The sequence below is a fragment of the Eulemur rufifrons genome, chromosome 28 (genome assembly GCF_041146395.1).
Source record: "Eulemur rufifrons isolate Redbay chromosome 28, OSU_ERuf_1, whole genome shotgun sequence".
Taxonomy (NCBI): Eukaryota; Metazoa; Chordata; class Mammalia; order Primates; family Lemuridae; genus Eulemur; species Eulemur rufifrons.
Genome location: NC_091010.1, coordinates 6,264,289 through 6,287,332, shown reverse-complemented (window position 1 = coordinate 6,287,332; position 23,044 = coordinate 6,264,289). Strand labels below are relative to the sequence as shown.

Sequence of the window (23,044 nt, the reverse complement as noted above, 5' to 3'; positions counted from 1 at the left end):
GCGCAGATCCGGACGGCAGGGAGGGCTTCCTTAGGGAACGAGTCTCCCGTCTGGTTGGTGTGAACTAAAATAAAATCTTAAGCTCCCTGCTGACTGAATGGACACCCTCTTAGCCCAGGGAACCCCAGAAATACCCTAAAGCTGAGTTGCTGGCTGTGAGAAGGGAGGTCAGACACACCTCATCACGCCCCCTCCCTTCTTGGAGATGTCCTTTGTAACTCATTAACAGGCCTATGGCCATGCAAGACAAAGCTTAAACCCCACCTGCAGGCCATCAATTTACTCACCAGAATTTAGGTAAATGTTGGTTGGTTTGTCTCTGATGAACAGACATCCTTATTCCAAGCCTTTAGGCAAAGCTTCATTTCTTTAACCAATTGTAAATCAAAGAATCTTAAACCCACCTATAACCTATACCCCTTCTCCGCCATGTCCCACTTTTTCGGGCCAAATCGACATGTGCCCTCCACGTATTGATTAGAGTCTTACGTGTAATTCCTGTCTCCATCTATGTGTAAACCAAGCTGTGACCCAGCTACCAGGGCACGTTTTCTCAGGACCTCTTGAGGCCACGTGCTCCAGGTCAGCCACAAACATTTGGCTCAGAATAGACCTTTTTAAATTATTTCACAGAGTCTTTTTCCGTGAACATTGGTAATGAGGGTAACAGGGCCGGGGCGGCGTGGGGTGCTGAGGCCAGAGAGCGGCCAGGCCAGCTTGGTCCTGCCTCGAAGGCCAGGCTGGCGGGAGGGTGGGTGCTGGGTGCCCCTGCAGCTGCCTGTGCCTCCCGGACCTCGGCTCCTCGCAGCAGGCCGGGCCCTGCTGAGGGTCAGCTTGCGGAGTCCGGCTGGAGAGGAGCTCAGGGACTGCCCCAGGATGCACCCTCAGGCCAGAGGGCTCGGCCAGAAACAGCCCTGCCCCTCACCCCCATATTGACCTCTTGGTGTTCAGCATAAAGCACCCCTTCCTCAAGATCGCCATTAGCCAAGAAACAGTTTTAATGGCCACACAAATGCACAGTGACGGGGAGGGGATCGGTGTCCCGGGAGCTGGGACAGGCCCCCCGGGCAGGCTGTCCACTGAGGGGTCTGCCCACCCCGGGCCTTCTGTCTCAGCATCTGGGACCCTTTGGGATGTTCCCAGCTGCCCTCAGAAGGCATTTGTCTGTCTGGGCTAGTGAGTTAAGTCACTTCAACTAATGAGACACTGAGATGAACCTCAAGTAGCCTCAGGACATCCCTCCTCCTCTGTGGCCCGAGTTCCCACACCCCCTGCCCAGCCCTGTCCCCCAAGGCCACTCTCTGGCCCGCGTGAGCTGGGGTGGAGTGGGGGGATGAAGAGGGCTCTGAGAGGCCTTGTTCATGTCTTTTTGATTTTCTTCCTGATCAATCACTAGAGACGCTTCTATTGGGGACACTCCCGGGACACAGTTCACTTGAGGGCTGGAATTTTGGCCTCTTGAGATGAGAGTCCTGCTGGGTACCGTTGGGGGCACTTTAGAAGCCCCACCCAACCCTGTTACCTGCCGGTGGTAAGACAGGGATGAGCTTCTTGACCTCTTGGAGCCGTGATTTCCTCACCTGTAATATGGGCTGAGAATACGCACCCCAAAAGGTGATGGCTGGGTTTAAATAACGACGGGTACAGCAGCATTCCTGGGTCCCGAGTGTGACACACACGTGAAGTGCTATGAAACTGAGAACAAGAGCTGCCCGTGCACACCACTAATTCAGCATCCAGAACTAGGAAAATATTTTATCTCATCTAAATCTAAAGGTATTTCTGTTTCTAAGGAATCTTTTTATTGCACACAATATATATTTATACTACATATAATATGTTTTATACTTGGACACTTATAAAAGACTATGTAATGCTATGTGACTTATGAAACTTACAACTCACCCTGGATATCCCTGTATTCGACCTAAGACCAGAATGTTGCCAATACCCTCCCCACCTGCAAGGCCTCTGCTCTGAGATACCCAGCCCAGCGGGGCCTCAGCCCAGCTCAGCCTGTTTCCTGCTGGCTCTGGGGGACACAGGCTGGTGAGGGGTGAGGAGGTGAGCTCAGTGGGAAGCCCAGACCCAAAGCCCGGAACCTGTCTTCTCTTCTCTACTGTAAGTGACTCTGAGTGTTTTCCTCCAGTTTTCCAGGCCAGAGTTTGTCCTGCTGGCTGGAGAGGCCCCCGTGACCCTGCACCTGCCTGGATCAGTTGTGGTAACTACAGGGTAGACCGGGCAGGGGTGGAGGGTGGCCAGGGAGGTGCCCAGCCTGCCTCAGGGTGGGCAGGCCAGGGCGGCTGACTGTGATCTCACTGGGGTCTCACTCAGGGGACGCTCTGGGTGGCCCTCACTCTCCCCCAGACTCCTGGCAGAGCCAGGGCTACTTCCCACTCCTGCCTCTAGTCCTTTGGCCTTTAAGGGGAAGCCCCTGTGACTTCTAGCCGAGTCCTGCTGCCCTTCCAGACTCAGCCAGCTTTCACTTCCTCGCTGTGCTGGGGATTATTTGTGAAATGTACACTAGCCAGATGCCATTCTAGACCCCAGGTCTATGCCTGAACAAAACACGGTCCCTTTCACGTGGAGATTACATTCTAGCAGGGGAGACAAAGACAGACAAGAGCGTAAACATAAAACAATGCCAGGTAGTGATTTGTGCTAGGCAAAGGACCAGTGAAGAAGGGAAGAGGTTGCAGGTGGCAGGTGGGGAAGAGGGAGACATAAGGAAGCTCTGGGGAGTGTGTGTGAGCAGAGATGGGGACAAAGAGAGGAAAGGAGCCACATGGGCTCTTGCAGGGAGGACAAACGTTGAGTGGACTGTCCCTTCCCTATCCTAGCACCTAGGCATGCGCTGCCTTGGTGTTCCCTGTGGCTGATCTTAGCCTGAGCTCCCTGGGACACAGCTGTCCATGTTTAGGCCACATCCCTATTGTTCAGGGCCCAGCCTGAGGCTGGGACAGTCGCAGCTGGTGCTGAGGGTTTGGGTGTGTGTCCTCCATGTCTCCCCCAGGCTGAGCCCGAAGCACCTGCCTTGCCAGCCTGGCTCTCAGGCCTCTGCTCAGGGTCCCTGGAGGCAGGGCTATGGGGAGGGGGTTCTGTGCCCCTCTTCTCCCAGGGTCCTGCATCACCCAGTGCTTGTCCTTCCCTCACAGAAGGGCACCCAGGGAGCCCTTCCCTGGCTCACTCCAACAAAATGCCATCAAATTCCTGCTTCCGTGCACCCCCTGCCAAGCAGACTTCCGTTGCAGTATGCTAGCATCATTTCTTTGACATCTGAGCCCGATGGTATTCAAGCAAACTGGTCTGATCGGGCACCTGCCGTGGCCTGGTCCACCTGCACCAGAACAAAAAGTATGAAATGGGGTGATTTTCATACCCCAAGAATGCAAAGATTAAGTTACCCAAAGAGTGAAAATGCTGAATCCAAGAGGACTTGGTGTCAGGGGTGAGGGTATCAGGGTGACTTACTCCGGGGTTCCATGATCTTCTGAGGGCACTTCCTGTGTGGGACTTGCAGGACAGAGGGCCACGGCCTCCTCAGGCCAGTCACACCTGTGTCCGTCCCCTTCAAGTCACTTGTCCTCAGCTGTAGGGAGGAAGGGAAAATTCCCCTGGGACCCCTTCCTCACTCCCCCCTGAGGTCACATGGCTTAGGTGACTGCAAATGCCTCTACCCACCAGGTAGGTGGGCCACACCTGCTGTGATGGGGGGCCAGCCACCCCTCTGTGCAGGAATGCTCGTGCAGGGCTTGGTAGCAGGACTCTGGGGGGGGGTGCTGTTGGCATAGTTCCGCCCAGTGTGGGCGTCTCGATCTCACCATGCGGTGTAGGAGCCTATTTAGATCCTAGAGGGACTCCTGACCCTCCGTGTCTATGAAGATGCCAGAGGGTATGAAGGTGACTGAGGGCTCCCCAAGAAGAAGACTGTTTGGGACTTTGTCCCCCACCTGGGGAAGGGAAGGTTCCTTACCTGGAGTGTGCTGTGTCGCTCTGTCCCCGTGTGTCCCGCGTGGGCTGGACTGTGTGCCCTCTGTTGCTTTAGCCCCTCATTTCTTGTCCCTGATGTCCTTGATCTGTGCAGCTTCTTTTCTCTCCCTCCAAGTGGAGTTCTGGGTACACGCACCCTTTCCTTCTGCTTACTCGTGGGTGGTAAAAACAAAACAGATCCCTTTGCTCACGGCGCGGCTGTGCCCTGGGAAACACTGTCAGATGGGCTCCTGCGGAGCAGCCACCTGCAGCATGAGGGTGCGGTGCCCTGTGTTCAAAAGCGGCCACCACAGGGACTGAAATATAGACTGTTTCCCTTTTTTCTGGGAACATTCTCTCTCTCTTTTTCTTGACATGTGCCATGGTGTTCTTTTATTTGCTATTTAATGTCACATTCCTCTGGGCACAAGGATATTCACAGTGTGAACAGCTCCCTTCCACGGCTCTCTGCCCAAGATGAGGGGTCCCCAAGGGGTTACAGCCTAGGCTTGTCCCTGCTGAACCCCCCTAGAAAGAGCTTTGCTGCTGTGGGCCATTGCCGTGGCCACTCGGAGATGTCTTGGGGCATGTGCGCCTGCCTGGGACCCTTCCTGCACCAGCCCCCCGAGGAGGAGTGTAGCTAGGCGGAAATGTGAGTCTTGGCTGCCCTGGGTGGAGGGCAGTGTGGGGAGGGGGAGGAGGAGGCGATAGCAGGGCCAGGCCTGGGGATTCAGGGGGCAGGGGAGTTGGCAGCCAGAACTCATTCCAGGGAGGTGGGAGGCAGGTTGCTGGGAGCCAAGCTGTGTGTGCATGTTCCATTGTCCTGTGGGACTTCCCTTAGAAAATACACATTCAAAGATATGATTATTAAGAATTTCAAGAAGGCAGCTTCAGAGCATTAGATGCAAGCACAGGCCTGTCAGGGGCATGTGATTTATTGATGAGGGCCCTGGGCAGTGCTCTCAGAAAGCACAGCCCAAGGGGAGCCAGGATTTCTGTAGGGGAAAGACCTCGGTCAGACCTGCTTCCCAGCCTTCCCTGGCCCTGCAGAATCCCCTTGGGAAGATCTGAAAAAATACTGATTTCCTGGGCCGTGTACCAGACTGATGGAACCATTTTGCGGGGTAGCCCCCATACTCCTCATGGGACTCTGGTGTGCAGTGGGGGTAGAGACCAGGGTGGCTCAGAGTGCCTGTGTGATCATCCCTGCCTGGTGTCACATCTGAAACCCCCTCCCACAGGGTCCTCAGATCAGCTTTGGGCTCTGAGTGTGGGGTTTGCCCCTGGGTTCCAGGAGGGTCAGGGTGTGGCTACAGGCGTGCTCTTGGTGGCACTAGAGCCACTACATGCCAGTGTCTACCTGTGACTGCCCTCCAAGGACTTCCCGGGGGTGGTGTGGGCCAGGCCCTAGTCTGGGCTTTGAGACACAGGGGATGCTTGGTGCTCAGGCAGGGCCACAGACAAGGGGTCCTGAGCCTGACCTGGAGACCTGCAGGACTTTGCCACATGGGGAAGAAGGTGCAGGTAGAGAACTGGGGCAGTGGGTTCAGTGTGTGCAGAGACACAGGCAGAGCAGCCTGTGTGGCTGTAGGGGATGAACTCTCTGGGAGGCTGAGCCGAGGCCACGGTGGTCGGGGTGGGGCTTTGGTGGCAGATGAACCCGGCAGTGATCTGAGGAGGCAGAAGAGGCAGAAGGCAGACTCTGGTGCAAGTCTTTGGCGCTGCTGACCAATCTCTAGATTCCAAGTAATCCCCTTGCCCAGCTCTGTCTCTTCATTGCATCTGCATCTGCCCAGTTTCTCTCTGAGGTTTAGAGTTCATTAACCTGGTGTTCTGCAGGGGCCTGGGGGTGCAGTATCAGGTTGGTGGACACACCGCCAGGGATGTTATGATTCCTTGATGAGGGCTCTGGGCAGCCCTGCCAGAAAGCAGAGCCCAGGGGCAGACAAGATTCCTGCAGGGGAAAGACCTTGGTCAGACCTGCCTCCCCGCCTGCCTGGCCCTGCGGAACCTGGCTGACAGCTCAGATTCATATTCAGATTCAACCCAGGTTCTGCCACTTACTGACTGTGCAACCCTGGGCAAGTCCTTTACCATCTGTGAGCCTCAGTTTTTCATCTGCTGCACAGGAGTCATTAACATACTCTTTTCTTAGGGTTGTTTGTCAATTAAATGCATGAAAAGTACCTAGCACAGTAATTATTAAATAGCACATGCTAAGGGCTCAATGACTTATAGTTATTGTTACAATTGATGCTATTACTGTTTTTAGACCAAAAAAGGAAAATCCTATTTGGCGCTCAGGGACCTCTGTGTGGTCCTGCTGAGTGGGCAGTGTCTGGAGGTGAAATGTGACATGGCGTCAACAGCAGGAGCTGTCTTCAACGCCGTGACGTCCTTTGCCAACCTTGAGGAAATCATCTACTTTGGGTTGGCTTACATGAAAGGTAAGCATCTCTTGGGGAGTCCACAGCTGGCCGGGTGCCTCTAGTGACCCAGGTATCTGGATGCCTGAGCTATATTCCTTTTGGGAAAACTGCCTGAGACTGGGGGGCCTCATTTGTTTGCACACCCAGACATTAGTTAGCATGATGAAGGCTTCAGGTGCTCACGTGTAAGTATCAAGGAAGTGCAGAAGATTGGTCATGAAATCATGAGTGTAGGATGATGTAGGTCTCTGTGGCTGGCTGGATCTGGTCGATCAATCAAAGTGAATTTAAGTTAGACAAGCAAATGTCTAATTTGATTTCCATTTCATCTGCAGGACTAATGAGGACTCAGCACCCCAACCCCAGAAGCCTAAATTAAGATTCCATTCTAAATATCCAAGAGAGAGTGCTTCTGCACCCTCTTCCCTCTCTGTCCTTCTATTAGGGACTCTTTATTTCCATTGTCGACCTAAAGTAACAACAGAGAGAGACTCCAAAGAATGAGTTTATTTGGGAATTGGCAGGAGATTGCAATCTGGGATACACATGCTATAGCAAACTATAGGTGCACCTGAGGAGGTTGAGGCAAAGGGAAGCCTTTGTAGACAAAAAAGAGAAGTACATGTAAGTTGTATTACAACCAAAAGATCATTAATTATGGAGGCAGGAGTTGATGTCAGTTCATTAGTGGAGACAGAGTGTCAGGCAAGTGTTCTTGTGCGGGCGGCTAGCTGTCCTTGTGCTGCTAGCTGTCCTTGTGTCACTCATGCAGTAAGCTGCAGTCTGGAGAACATTTCCTGTGGTACTTTTTGGTATAGGCATAGCATGTGAGTGTCCCGCCCTCATGGCCTCCCAGCTCCATTTTATTAGGGTTAGACATAAGCGACTTCCTTTTGGTGTTGATAACTTTTACACCATCTACTCAATATCCCTCTGCTGTAGCTGAATCTCTCTAACCACTGTGTGGAGGCTGAGTTGGGATCATTGGCTTTCTGGTTAAATCCTGCCTCTCCCTGTCTCAGCGGCCCTCTATTCTCCCAGCCCCTGTAGGAGAAGCTCAAGAGTGTTGTATACGACAGCGGGCCTGGCCGGAGATGTCCTTGTCTCCCCATAGTTCTCATCAGACCTCTGAAAGATCCCTCGCCCAGATAAAAAGAACAACTATTATATACTATGATGTGATCAACTGATGTTTGGTCAACCTTTTGTAAAGTGTCAAAAAAGGCATCTTTGGGAAACATATTTTTATTGATCTGTAATGTCCAATCTAAATAAAACCAGTGTGCCTGCTCTGTGAGTACAACCTCAAAGTTTACCCCCTACCTGCCTCTTCCCAGTCAGGTGACTGTCCCTGAGTCCCTCCCTTGTGGATAATTCTAGAACTCCTTAGCTAGGGGCCTCTTGGGAAAATCACTCAGAAGTGACCACCTCCAGGGTTTGGATATAGATCAACTTGGGCGAGTTTCACAGCCAATCTGTAAAGGGGAACTGCCCGTCCTTTGGGGAGAAGTGGTCCTAAGGGAAGCGGGAGTTGGGTGTGAGTGTGGAATTCAGTAGCAAGGGCTGAGGGCAGAGGGGGTGGAGGTCTGCGCGCTGTGTGCTGACTGCTATTAGACCACTCTGGACACCTGCTCCCCACCCCCCAAATGCATGTGGATTTGGGGAAAAGGCTGGTTGCATTCCCTGCTCCATTCTTTCTCCAAACACTTTCTATTTCCATTTCAGGCAAAGAGTTCTTTTTCCTGGACAATGAGACCAGGTTGTGCGAAATAGCCCCTGAAGGCTGGAGAGAGCAGCCCCAGAAGACCTCCATGAACACCTTCACACTCTTCCTGAGGATCAAGTTCTTTGTCAGCCACTATGGGCTGCTCCAGTGAGTGCTGCAAACCTGTTCATTTGTTCCTTAAGGGATTAAGTATGTCCAGGCTGACTGGGAGGTCATGGCTAGGCAAGTACTTTGCAACTGTAAGTTGCATATAAATAACAACAGTTATTGTGGTTGATCTTCTGTTGATTGGATTCTGATAGAACAAGAGGGAAAAATCAGTTTTTTGAGGCAGTACATGGTCAAAAATGAGAACTTGCCCCTTTGTTTCACATACGCTCCACTCAAGGTCAAAGTTCTCTCTTCCTGACCCCACCTGCCCTCTTCCCTCCACATATGGCCCAGCAGCCCAGTGATGAGGGCTGGGGAGAGAGACCTGGGTTTGCAGTTGGATCACCGCTGCTTTATTTCTTTGCTCGTTAGAAACACCACCAAACTCAGTATTTTCCTCACTTGAACCACAGCAACAAACATCTCCACGGGTTTACTAAAGTGCCTGGATAGGGTAGCCCTCATTAGTGGCAGGAGGCATAGTGTGGGTGGATGAAGGAGACCACACTTTTCTTATTGGCATTGACCTCTGGGTTCTGTTGGGCTGTATCTCATCTTCCCAAGGTCCCAATGTCCCAGACTGAAAAAACCCACTGGTGTTAGCATTCTCCCTTCCCTTTGGCATTCCAGCCACCTTTATTCCTACACTTCTTTCTCAGGCACAGCCTGACAAGGCATCAGTTTTACCTGCAGCTTCGGAAAGACATCCTGGAGGAGAGGCTGTGCTGCAATGACGAGACGCTGCTGCAGCTGGGGGTCCTCGCCTTGCAGGCTGAATGTGGCAGTTACCCAAAGGAGGTAGGGGCGACACCTCGGGTCTTTGGGTGGGGTCACTGGAGAAGCAGGTAGGGGATGGGGGAGTTGTTAGTAAAGTGGAGACTATGTCTTTCAGAAGTGTTGTTAGCATCTACCTCTGAGGTTGGGGTAAACTACATCTATCCATCCATCCATCCACCCATCCACCCAACTACCCATCTGGTCCTCCATTTATCCTCCCATCCACCTATCCATCCAAAAAGCATTCACTGAGTGCTCTTTGCTGGGCTCTGGGAGATACAAAGATGAACAAATCAAGTTTGTGCATTATAATATAGTTCTAGTCTAATAGATCCCTCCAACAATAGTAATTTACTAATTTATTGAGTTCCTATCATAATCATCATCACCATCAACCATCATAGCCAACCTTTCTTAAGAGATCACCCTGTACCTGGCATTGACATTCTCCATAATGTTAGCTCCCCTAACTCTCACAGCAACACTGCAAGGTTCATATTATGGCTCATGGTTTTTAGAAGAGCAATCTGAGGTTCAGATGGCTAGTAAGTGGGCAAGTCTAAATTTGAGCCCAGGTATATTTGATTCTAAGGCCAGGGCTGATTCTTCTGGGATGCACTCTTCTCAAATGGCAGCTCTAACCTTGCTGGCCAAGCCTTTGCCACTGCAGCAGAATCACATGTAAGTTTCTTTGATTTAACTTGCCCATGATGGTTCTCTGTTATAATCTTCAGAGAGTTAACAGAGGTGACTGGTTATTTAATTTGCAGATGCCTGAAAGTAGACAGAGATGATGCTAATACATTTATTTACCTAGTTAGGATTCAAAATGTGGACACCAGGCAGGAAGGAGAGACCAACCAGGGGAGCTGCTACAGAGAGCAGTGCAGTTTTGCTTTTGGGTTCACGAAGCCCCCTGCCCACGTCCAGGATGAGAGGTAAAGAGTTGGCAACAGACCTCAACAGAGACCAGGCAGTGTGTCATGGTATCTAAATGTGGAGTTCGTCTTGGGGATGCATCTGTAGAAGCAGAGAGGAAAGAGCAAGGGAGGCAAAGGTCCCACTGATCTCTTCCCTGGTGACCTCCCAGCCAGCATGCTGGGCTTTATCTTGGAAGGAACTCACTACTGTCATGTGATAAAAGCTGGGTGTCACTGGGCAATGCTTAGCTTGGAGAAGAGATGACCTTCTCCAAGAGGGCTGTGTGAAGGAGGTATTCACTACTCAAAAGAAAAAAATTAAAACATTTAACCCCCACCCATTTGACCCAGAGATCTTCCAAAGGACCTTTCAATCCTTGAGATCCCAAGACCTTCCATGTCCTTGGGCCTTTGAGTGCCCTCCCATAGCGTCTGCGTGTCCATCCCAACCGTACCCACTTTTCAAGGCCAGCCCCAACCCCACAGCTTTCCTGGCTCCACAGGTGAATAGAAATCCCCCACTACCCACTGGGCCCTTTGCAGCGTCTCCCCCACACCCTGGGTCAGCGCAGGGGATTAGGCAGCACTCTCTTCATTCCAAGTGATAGGAGAGCAAGCTCAGATGGGCTTGAATAAACATATAATTTATTGTCTTGCAAAACCGAAGCATCCAGGCCCTCCCTTAGCCTCCCCCAGCCCCTGCGACAAGCCCCCAGCCCTATCACTCTCTCTTTTACCTTGGAGCTTCCTCCTGTCTCCTCAGCCCCCAGGGCTGGGGTCCTTACCGTGCATTAGCCTTGCTGGGTGCAGGGCTCCAAATGATGTCAGCAGGACCTGGGCTTCCTGTGTCTCTGGGCTGTGCTGTCCTCTGTCAGGTCCGCCTTCAGTGGCTTCCCAATTCTATTCTCCAGGTTTCAGCCCAGCACAAAAGGGAAAGTCCCTCTCTTGGAAGCAAAAGCCACGGAAATCCTGGGGCTCTGTCTCATTGGTTCTGATAAGGTCATGTGCCCACCACAAGCCAATCACTGTGCAGGGGGATGCTACATTCTGATTGGTTAGACTTGAGTCACATGGCCACCCCAGGAGCCAGAGATGGAGCTTGCAGGAAGCAAAGTGCGTGGACTAAGAGGGAGAAAGGTTGATTCCGCATTTCCAAAAAGAAGGTGAATAGTTGTACATGGCCAAAATATATGTCCATCACCAGTGGGCACTTGGTGGTCAGTGATGCTATATCCTTGGTGAACAAAGGAGCCATGTTTGCCAAAATTCTAGTGTGCTGGGTCATCTGGGTCTGGCCTTGCGCCATGGGCTGAATCATGCCCTCTGCCAGGTTTATAGGTGGAAGCCCTAATTCCCAGGACCTTAGAAGGTGACTGTATTTGGAGCTAGGTCCTTTGAAAGAGGTAAGTTGAAATGAGGAGAAATGAGGTGCGCCCTAATCCAGTCTGCCTGAAGTCGTTGTATGAAGAGGAAGTTTGGACGCGCGAGGGAGACAGCAGGGAGCCCGAGCACTGAGAGGAGACACAGTGTGGGGACACAGTGATACGCGTCTGCCAGCCAAGGAGAGGGGCCTGGGGGAAACCAAGGCTGCTGACTTCCAGCCTCCAGGACTGTGAGACAGTAACTTCCTGATGCTTAAGCCCCCAGTCTGTGGCATTTGTTACGGCAGCCCGAGCAGACTAACACGACTGGAGTCTGAGAAGGCAAAGCACAGCCACTACTGACTGTGGACGCTGTCATACGTGTGTGTTCCTCCTCCTCAAGCAGTGTGTGTGGGGCAGAGTGGCAAGACTGTGACCCGGTCACTGGGTTAAAGAGAAAGGGCAGGTCAAAAGTTAAAAATGGGTCTTTGAGAACAGTGGCTTTTTAACTTTTTGTGCCATGACCCATGATAAATGGACATTATAACCTGGCACACACGTACATGTAACAGAACTGAAGCAACAGTTTCAGGAAATAAGGTGCATCCTTTCTCTATGTGAAGCACTTTGATATCTCCTGTTCTGTTCTAGCTAGTTTAAAAAATGCTGTTTATGAGCCCCTAAAATGATTTCACAGCTCACTGATGCGTTGCACTCTGCTGTTTGGAAGACACTTCTCAGACCCTCCCGATATTGTCTTGCCGTCTCCCCAGCACAGCCTCAGGGTGCTGCCATGTCCCTCTGTAGACCCTCCCCCGCTGTGCTTTTGTTTACAGCATTTATCAACACCGGGCATGATATATTCATTTTATTTTTGAGTCTTATTGTTTTTCTCTTTCATTAGAATGGAAACTGCCTGAGGGTAAGATTTTTTTGTCTGTTTTGTTTTGTCATTTCTCCAGCATTAAAGTGGAGCTTGAAACACAGGGACTTTGCTCACAAGCTGTTGATCTCAGGCGTAGGAAAATGAATGGAGTGCAGGCTCCTGGGCTGGGTGATGCTGCAGATAAAAGTCACCATCAGGAAAGTCAGCAGAACGGTAGCTGAATTCCCATCCCTCGCCTCCCATTCTCCTGGACCCACCTTGATCCTTGGGGACTGGGACTTCACTTTCTGCCCCTGGCACCACCCTGGCCTAGAAGAGCCATTCCCCAGAACTGGCCTTATCCCCTTAACCTCCTCCCTGCCCTTTTGACAAGCCTCCAGCTCTGTCACTGCTTACTCTTAAACCCCTTCCTGTCCTCAGCCCCCAGGCCTGGGGTCCGTAACAAGGACCTTAGTCCTTACTAAGCCAACTCCCTCTTGTTCTCGTGCTGCTACCTTTGGGGGCTTTGGGAAGAGAGTGCTCTAAGGCAGGTTACCCCAGTGGATCAGTTGACATTCTTTCTGCAACCCCTAGTCCAGTCCTGTGTGTGGCTAAGGCGGACAGGTCAGGGTATCTTCCAGGGGCAGCACAGATCCATCCTTAGCAGACTCCACGCCCAGAGATGTGAGCCGAGATTTTGGAGTCAGAAGGAACTGTGTTCAAATCCTGCCTCCTGTAAGTAGTAGCTCATGACCTTGGGCACGTTATCTCTCTGAGCCTCGGCTTTTTCACTGGCACAATGGAAAATAATAACCTCTTGCAAAGCTGCTCTAAAGGTAGAAGGTGGCAATGCATGTACGGCACCTGGCATGTAGCAATTGCTGTTTGTAACCTTTCCTTCTCCCTCCTCCAGAATTAGGAGTACTGTAATATAACATGATGCAACAGCTAACCTTCAGTCAATGGATTCACACGCATGTCAAACCTGATTCTAACTCTACTGCTTAGCGTTGATGGGGGCTACAGGCCAGGTCCACTGAAGGCAGCTGGGGAGACTGAGCAATATGCCTTTACTCAGGCTCAGAATCAGCCCAATGCAGCCACTTGCTCCAGGGATCAGGACGGGGGTGGTGGGGAGACCTGTCCCTGTGTGCCTACATTAACCTGGGTTCTTCAGAGAAACAGAACCAATAGGATATCCCTAGCTCTCTCTCTTATCTATCAGGAGATTTATTATAAGGCACTAGGTCATGTGATGGAGATGAGAAGTCCCAAGATCTGCAGTTAGCAAGCTGGAGACCCAGGGGAGCCCACAGTGTAGTTCTAGTCCAAGTCTGAGTCCAAAGGCAGGAGAAGACCTGTGTCCTAGCTTGAAGACAGGCAGAGAGGTGCTCCTTCTTATTACAGGAGGGTCAGCCTTTTTGCTGTTTCCAGGCCTTCAGTGGATTGGATGAGGCCCACCCACATTAGGAAGAGCAATCTGCTTTACTGGGTCTTCTTATTTAAATGTTAATCTCCTGCAAAAACACGCTAACAGACACACCCAGATGTTTGACCAAATATCTGGGCACCCTAAGACCCATAAAATTGACCATCTCCAACACCCCATTCTGGTGACCCCCGTGCCTGTCCAGTTTCTGACTGACCTCACCCAGCTTCTGCCTCGGCGGGCGGGATCTCCTCCTCCATCTCCTGCTCCCTCAACCCCAGATCCTGCCAAGCCTCAACCTCTCCCTGCGTCCTGGGACCGGAACATTTCTGAGATGCTCTCTGCTGCCCCCGTGTGACCTCAAAGCAGACCTTTGTCCTTTCTCTTGTGTGTAAAGGCAGCAGGTGACACAAACCTGTTCATTTGCAGTCTACTCTCTCAGCCCTATTTATGGAGGGCCTGCTCCGTGCTTGGCATCATTGAATCCTTGTATCAACCCTGAAAAACTGGTGCTATTTTCATTTGCCATTGAGAAAACTGTGGCTCTGCGAGGTTAGGTAAGCAGAGCCAGGACTCACTTCTAGGGCCTTGCCTCGCTGTGTGGCATGCGCTGTGGTGGGCACTTCAGAGGGCATTAGAGGAGGCCTCAGAAGTCCCTGACACCTCCGCTAAGCCCCTCTCTGTGTTGTTGAGTGAGCAGGAGGAGGAAGCTGGCCTGTAGGTATTTCAGGGCAGCCCAAGCTTAGGTGCTTTCGAGGCCAGGTGGGTGCCACCTGTCATATCTGGGAAGCCTTAGTGTGCCCTCCTAAGGGGTTTATATATTGTTTGATAAATGGTTCTGGTGCTGGAAAAAATAATTTGAAAACCACTGTTGTGAAAAGATTGGGAGGCCCTGAAGAATTTTAAGCAGGGAAGTGACATGATTACATTTGCATTTTAAAGAGGGAGACAAAGACAATTTAGTATAAAAATAAATCTCCTTAATCACATCATCACAGCAGAACAACTTTTCTCTGGGTACATTCTCACATGCAGGGATTTTTATACCGTCGTAAACATCTCCACGTTTGGCTTGCATTCCGCTTTCTCCCTGAAGGGCATATGTCCTCCGTGGCCTTCCCAGGGGTCCTTCAGAGTGGCGCCCGCTGCGTCTTCCTTTACTTCCTCGTTCTCCTACTGTGGGGCATTCACCCAGTGGCACTGTGGACATGGTGACTGTCGCTGTTACCATTCGAGTTACTTCTGATCCTTCTCTTTTATCAGTGACACAGATGTAGAGGTACCTGAGTCTGGAGCCTTTTTACTTGCATGTTGACTTTTTCTCTTGGATATATTTCTAGCAATGAGATGCTGGGTCAAAGATCCCAAATACTTATTGTTTGAATGTTCTAATAGACTTTAGTTTTTAGAGCAGTTTTAGATTCACAGCAAAATGGAGTGATAAATGCAGAGATTTTGCATTTGCCCCCTGCCCCTACATATATGTGCCCAGCCTCTCCTTATAAAATATTTTTCAGGGGCTCTGGTAAACATCCTGCACCAGAATGTACATTTGTTACAATCGATGAACCCACACGGACATGTCGTCATCATTTAGAGCACATATTTACATTGGGGTTCACTCTCGGTGTTGTGCATTCCATAGGTTTGACCATTATAGTATTGTCAAAGTCAAGTAAAATACAGAGACTGATCTCTAAGTTTAAAACATTTTATTTGGGAAGCAAGAATTGCAATTCGAGGCACACGCACAGACTGGGAGGTCTTCAGTATGCTCAAAGAACGTAGACAAGTTGGGGAGTTTTATTAGAAAGAGAAATGTTACATATTGTTCGGAAGGAAAGCTCATCTGCACGAGAGAAGATTTCGGGAGCTGGCAGGCTGTGGCTGGCGAGTGACAGTGGTAGGTGAAACTAGTCTTAGAGCCACGGCTGGGCACATGAGCAGTTATTTGGTAAAACTGGTCTTGTGGAAAAATTTAATTCTTGGAGTAGGTGCTGTGTGCCCTGAGTGCATTTTCCTCGACTCTGATTTAGGTGAGTATGACAGTAATGACCCAACTTGTATAATAAATGTTCAAAGTACCATATAGAGTAGTTTCATAGCCCTAAACATCCTCTGTGCTCCACCTATTCATCTTTCCCTCCCCACAAACCCTTGATCTTTTCACTGTCTCCATAGCTTAGCCTTTTCCAGAATGTCTTATAGGTGGAATCCTACAGTATGTAGCCATTTCAGATTGGAATATTCCACTTGGTAATATGCTCTTAAGGTTCCTCCATGTCTTTTCATAGCTTGACAGCTCATTTCTTTTCAGTGCTAAATAATATCCCATAGTCTGGACATACCACAGTTTATCCATTCACCTAGGAAAGTACACCTTTTGCGTCCAAGTTTTGGCAATGATAAATAAGGCTGCTATAAATATCTATGTGCAGGTTTTTGTGTGGACATACATTTTCAGCTCCTTTGGGTAAATACCAAGGAGCATGATTGCTGAATCATGTGGTAAGCATATGTTTAGTTTTGTACGAAACTGCCTAACTGTCTTCTGAAACGGCTGTACCATTTTGCATTCTGTCCAGCAACGAATAAGGGTTCTGGCTGTGCCACATCTTCATCAGCATATGGTGTTGTCAGTGTTCTGGATTTTGGCCATTCTAATAGCTCTCTAAATGCTTTTTTATGCACTAGATTGCTGAGAAATTTCTTTCCCTTTATGCCTCTGAGCTTAGCTCAGAACCAGCATGGGGCCAGCACCGAGCTGCAGGATTCTCAGTCCATGGCCACATGGGCACAGGCCTGTGTCACACCAGGAGTGTGGCATTAGTGGACGTCGTGCTGTTCCCTGCAGATCCCCTCGTTGGGCCAACTCATCCACACCCGGCCCTGAGAAGGCCAGATTCCCCCAGTACCTGCTGCTTTCCTCATGGGTAATTGTGCTCAGCTGGGGGAAATGCCTTGCCCGGGGTGAGGCTGGCAGGGGCCTACTCAGACCAGGAGAAGTTGATGCAGAAACACACAGGCAGAGTCGGCTTCTGCTTCTGCCCAGTCCTGACTTTCTCATTCTGTACAGTGGACCCCAAGATCTCTCCTCCATGAACTTCTGCATAATTCTCTCTGCCCTGGAGTCTGTGTTCAGGGAATCCATTATCAGGCAGCAAATGATCCAATGTCCCAGCCTCTCCTAGGGGGCCACGGCCTCAGTCCCCCGCAGAGCAGGCTTGGTGAAGGTTCAGACCTGGAGCGGGATGGGGGTGTACAGTCTTCCCTTGCTCAGGGGGTTACTTCTTGAACACCTCCTTGTGCAGAGATGATGCCACAGTTGAGACTCCCCCTCATAAGAGATGGACCATATGCTACGAGCACATGTGGACATGTGGAGAAATGCTAAATGAATAAAAAGAAACAAAGTTTTAGGGCCACGGTTTCACTGTGCCTTTTGGGAAGGGGTGTGGCATCATGGAATGAGTAAAGGCTTTGGGTGAACAAATCCTGTTTCTGTCACTTACAAGTTGTGTGACCTCAGCCTTGTTGAATGACTTCTCTCCTTGCTCATCTTGGCCATGGCAATAATATTGCCATAGTCATGGCACTGCTGTGGGCCTAACATGTTCTGTAGACCACCTGGCATGCAGAAGAGGCTTGGAAACAGGTGGCTTCTGTCGTCTCTCCATCTGTTCACGTCATAGTGTTTGGCCTCCCTTCTAATGTAGTAGAAACTGATATCTCAGGTGGGCACCTCAAAGAAGCATCCTTGCCTGGCATCCTCGTTGGATCATGACTGTAGACAAGGTTTCGTTCTGCTCAGAGTGCACAGATGGTGTCTTGCTTACGTCCCTTTCCCTCTGTATCCTGTTTCCAGCAGGTAGAGAGTCAGGAGTATTTTCGAGTTGAAGATTACATCCCAGCAAGTCTGATCGAAAGAATGACTGCTCTCCAGGTCCAAGCAGAAGTCTCGGAGAGGCACCGGCTCGGTTCTGCACTTTGGGGAGAGGATGCTGAGCTGCAGTTCTTGACAGTAAGTCCTTCCAGACCTTGACAGCAGTGCTGGTCATTAAGGGAATGCAGTTAGCAATCTCTTCTGGAACCTTCTCTGAGGGTCAGATGTGCTCAGACCCACAAGGAGGCATGAGCAAAGGCCTTGAGCTACAGGAAGAAGGAAGCCCCCATTGCTCTGAGGGCAAGGAGAGGATTTAGGAAGCAGGGGCCCTTGGAAATGACCCAAAGACAGGTAGGATTTAGTAAGCTGGGTGGGTGTGGTAGGGCCTTTCTTTAATCGTAGAGCAGCATCCCAGACACTTTTCTGCAACTGGGAGACCACATTTCTCATGATGTCACACAGGACGACAGAAGTACTAAGTCAGAGTGTGGGGCAGAGCAAAGCCATTGGAAGACCCAGAGTTTGCAGCCTTCTGGGCAGCTGTCCTCAGCACAGCACAGCTGGTGTGGCCCAGGCTTCAGTCCACACTCTCTTCACCCCTTGCGCAAAAGCAGTGGCACTTCAATGTCCCCATATTTGTAGGCATGCACGGGGATGAACAGCCGTTGCTTACTCCACGGCCTCCGCTTGCTGTGGGCCAGGCATTGCAGGTACTCCCTGCCCCCAGGGAGTCCCAGGTCTCCTGGGCAGGACTTCCGTGTACCCAGAGATTTGCAAGCTGATAAATGCTCAGTGAGAGAGAGAACAATACCAGCTACTCCATGTCAAGGTGGGGGGGCCAGAGAGGGAGTGGCCGCTCTGCCTGTGAAGATGCAGCTAAGGGACAAGTGGGAGGAGGCCCCCAGCTTCCCCAGGATGGGCTATGAGCTGGGCCTTTAGATTTGGGGAGCAGCTTTAAAAGGAAATGTGGGGATTTTCACATTTCTCTGTACATGAGTCTTCTAAGATGGGTAGAAATATTCTGGCCGAGTTTTCTTGTCTTTAATAGAGACTAGCATTTGAAAGCAGAACAGACAAACTATGTCTGGTCTTTGCTTTTTGGCTAGTTGTTTTGCAGAACTGTCCCTGCACCTAGCATGGGGTAAGCCTGCAAATGTTTCATGTGAGAAGCCCAGACGGACACAGGCTCAGTGCCTTCCATATTTAGTCCAGCCTTCGTGTATGTTTGCTGTCAAGAGGATACAGCATTCCCTTGACAGGGAACCAATGGGGACTTCAAAGCCATCTGATGGTGAGTGACCACAGGGCACAGAGCCACAGAACCAAACCTACAGGCCAAGGACTCAGCCCTGCAGGGGAGCTTCTGCAGGATGGATGCTGCCTGCTGGCCTCCGCCCAAGCCTTGGCTTTGTGTGCTAGACTCATTGTTGGAGTCCCTCCCTCCTTCCCTGGTTGAGTGATGAAAAATCATTATAAAATAAGCCAGCAGGCTCAGAAGCAAAAATACAGGAAACATTTTTTAATCATTTACGGAAAGCACTGAATGGATTTGATTTCATTTGCATGCAGTCCTTATCGGTGGCAGGGAACACTCTGGCTTTCTCGGCTCCCCTTGCTGGACGGGTTGGGGCTGTGGATGCTGTGTGTCCCTGCTGTGGTGCAGGGATGACCAGACAGGGCTTCATCACCTGCAGGGCACATTGGGATGCTCTCGTTAGGGTGGGGATTTGTTAAAATGTTTTTCCCTCCCTGATTATAAAAGTAAACATTTCTCATAATTCTTCCCCCTGGAGATAGCACAGTTACATTTTGGCACATCAGTCCTTCTCTCTTTGTTCTGTTCGTCTGTATATATGTGCATATATTAATACATATGTATTTAAAATTTGGTTTATGTTATATATGCACTTTATGTATTCATATAACCCCATATCACCATTTTGAAAACTTATTTTGAATGAACACATGTACCCTAATTTTTTTCTCTCAGTTCTCTATTGTTTGACATATAAGCTTTTTCCAATATGGGACTATTTAAAATAATACTGAGCACTTTTTTGCCTAAATTGCAGCTTAATCTCTAAAGGATACACCCCGTGAGTGGAGTGGCAGGGTTAGTGTGATGAAGGTTTTGAGCGCTGTTGGTGTCTGTTGCTAGGACACCTTGCACTGCAGTCTCTCCTGCTGGGCTGTAGGTGCCCAGCGGGCCCTGGATCCTCAGAGCCCCTCGCAGAACCCAGTTACTTCTCGACAGTCACTGGATTATTAATTACAGATTTTGTGGGTCTTCTTTTCACTAAAAAAAAAAAAAAAGAAAACAAACCAAACCAAAAGGAAGCCATTCGCAGGTGGCCTCGGCTCTGCTGACCAGCTCTGCCGGCCCACCGGCCTGCACCAGAAGCAGCCCTGGCAGGAGTCCAGTTCAGGTCCTGCTGAATACCACACTCTGTCTGCACAGTCACAACTATTTTGGCATATTAACCTCAGAAACTCAATGTTTTCCAGAGTTCCTCAACCATGCAACCATTTTCCCACATCACTAGGGATATAAGTTATGAAAACATTTATAAAAACTTTTTTGCTGTTGAAATCATGCTGGTTGTACCCTGTAGTCTTCCCCACTTAGTATTATAACAAATGCAGTTCCCTGATAATTACAAATGCTTTATAAATATCTTTGTAAAGTCTATCTGAAGGCAGTACTGCTTTCAGGAAATCACTTGCCGCCCAGGAGCTGGTCTCCCCAGCCCACTCCCACAAGTCTGTGCTGAACAGCAATATGAGAAGGCTTTGTCTTGATTATTCAGTGTATTTTCTTAGTCTAGATTCTCAGGAGTGGAGTTATAAGGTCAAAGAATATGAACTGTGATGAGTCTCTTTATGAATACCTGGGATGACAGTCCACTTGCTTCCAGGGTATTCAGTACAGCAAGGGTGCGGCATGGCTGGCAGCCAGGAGCGCCTGGTTCCAGCCTCAGCTTTGCTGCCCATTTTGGGGAGGGCAGGGTCTCATAGTGAGGTGCCCTAAGCACACGGGGATGAAATGACTCTCTGAGGGAGAAACCAGCGTGGCAACGCCGAGTGGGCGAGGGGAGGCACCCTAGAGCAGCGGCCCCCAACCCTTTTGCACCAGGGGCCAATTTCATGGAAGACAATCTTCCACGGACCAGGGTTAGGGGGGACAGTGGGGGGCACAGGGCTCAGGCAGTGATGCGAGCGGTGGGGAGCGGCTGTTTAACACAGTTGGAGCTTCGCTTGCTCACCTGCCACTCACTTCCTGCTGTGCAGACCCCCAGTTCCTAAGTGTCATGGAAGACAATTTTTCCACGGGATGGGGAAAAGGCGGGCTGGTGGGGTGGGGCGGTGGAGCTCTGAGATCGTGGCCGCAGGGTTGGGGACTGCAGCTCTGGAGGACTCCCAGGTAGATAAGGCACGGAGGCAGATATTATTATTTTATTTTTTTAGTAGACTGAAGATGCCCTTGATGGCATTAGGTGTATTCACCTATGTTTCCAGACTTCATGGATATCCATGAAGTATTTTAGTTGTTAAGAGTGAAGACTCAGGAGCAAACAAACTCATATTTCCATATTTCCATTCCTGGCTCCAAAGTGGGAACTTTGGCAGATTTCTTAACCCTTCTGTTCTTCCGTTTCCTCCTTTGAAAAGAGAGAGCTGCATGTGTTTCTATGACTGTTGTGAAGATTAAGTAATAATGCAATAATGCATGGGAAATGCTTAACATGGTACTTTAGCAGCCTAAGAATTTTGAGGCCCAAAGTACTGAAAAGTATCATCTCTCTCTTTGTATAATTAAAAAATAAAATAAAAATATAAACTAATAGTAAACAATTGAAAAAGTGAAATTCAGTTTAGCAAAATCATCCTTTATTCCAATGAAGACTGCTTATTAATGCTTAAATATATTTTTTAGAAATATTACATCAAATTCTTTAAAAGGCTTTATGTAATTGTCTTGGGGTGCTTTGTCAGACCTGAATCCCATGTCCCGGCTGCCCACTGGATGCTTCAGGACTAGTGTTCAGTAAATACTGTTTTGTATGATGACAACAACGATGATAATGACGGGGTCTGTCCAAAGTTAAAAGGAGGCTCAGGGTGCAGAAGCTTAATCCGGACCAGACCGTGTGAGGAGCTGTGGAGTCTGCAGGCAGCAGGACCTGTCTGGGAGACTGTTCAACAGCAGGAGAGGGAGGGAGGAGGAGCTTGAGAGAGGAGCTCTCAAAGCCATAACTCATCCCTGTTTTTGTGACCCTGCCTGGGGGTGGGAGAGATGGGATAGGACGCGGCGCTGCTGAGGGGCAGAAATGGTAGAACAGATCTCACCAATGAAACCCTTCAGAGAGGGTTTCACATGCCTGCAGTGAGTCCCTGCTGTGGGTCCAGGCGCATCAGCCTTCTGGTGGGGAGTGGAGACTTCCTGGGGAAGACGAAGGTAGGAGAGCTCAGGACAGAGACACAACTACCATTCAGACATAAAAGCCTTGTGTTAGGTTTATACTCCGGTCTCTTAAGAATTTGGTTGGTCTACTGTAGTCTCCAGCTCCCATTGGCCCCTGGCCCCTGGCAAGATTTAGTCTCCTAACCTGGTAAACTGAGGCAAGACCCTGGGCTGTGGGGACCCCATCAAGGCATTGCGATGAGGTGAGAAAGGCCAAAGTGAATGGGCATTTTCTCTGCAGGTGTTGAAGCCTCCTGTTGATTCAGCAGCGATGCTGGTGGTCGGGAAGGTCTCTCCCTGTGCCTGTGCGTCAGGTTTTGCATCTGTAGCTTGGCGGGTTTGGATCAGAAAACACCGCAGCAGACTGTGACTGGCACAACGGGGAAACGAAATCCTTACCTTGAGATGGCCCACAAGAGTCTGAATTCTAAAAACTTGTTCAGAATATTATTATTCTACTGTATCATTTTCATAATAACTGTCTTCTAAGTGTTGTTTTAGGTGCTCCATGAGAAAAATATTCCTTTGGGTAAAAAAAGTAGAAAATTGCTGTCCTATCAGAGGTGCAGAGAAATTTTGTATGGTAGTAAGGAAATTTGTTTAGCTCAATGTTTCCTAAACTTATTTGACAGTCCTACCCTTTTTTATTTTTTTCAGAACACCTATCAATGTGTGTTTCATGGAATGGTCCGAGGCCCATGATTATAAACCAGCGTGCTTAAATTGGCCTTTTTTCTTGCTCCAGGTCACTCAGCAGCTCCCGGAATATGGTGTGCTGGTTCACCGGGTGTTCCCAGAGAAGAAGAGGCCAGAAGGGGAGCTGGCCTTGGGGATCTGTGCCAAGGGTGTCATAGTATATGAAGTGAAAAACAGCAGCAGAATTGCAACTTTGCGGTTTCAGTGGAGAGAAACCAGGAAGATTTCGACTTACGTGAGTGTAATTCCGTTGATAAATGACCTGTGCTTCATTTTCCTTTGATCTGTTACTCCTTTAAAGGAGCAATAGGCCATGTGACTTCCTCCTGACCAAATACGCTCCCAGCCTGTCAGTTGACCTGCTTGTGAGGCATTGC

At 49.8% G+C, this 23,044-nt stretch overlaps 1 protein-coding gene across 1 annotated transcript in view; it reads left to right on the top strand.

Annotated features, from left to right (window-relative positions):
* The window catches only part of LOC138376579 (FERM and PDZ domain-containing protein 2-like), a 61,039-nt gene that overhangs the window by 12,780 nt on the left and 25,215 nt on the right, over positions 1-23,044 (top strand). The window contains exons 10-15 of the mRNA XM_069460975.1: positions 2,150-2,221; positions 6,242-6,416; positions 8,124-8,271; positions 8,934-9,072; positions 17,492-17,647; positions 22,717-22,902. Of these exons, the coding sequence (XP_069317076.1) occupies positions 2,150-2,221; positions 6,242-6,416; positions 8,124-8,271; positions 8,934-9,072; positions 17,492-17,647; positions 22,717-22,902 (876 nt within the window). The remainder of the gene's footprint in view (positions 1-2,149; positions 2,222-6,241; positions 6,417-8,123; positions 8,272-8,933; positions 9,073-17,491; positions 17,648-22,716; positions 22,903-23,044) is intronic.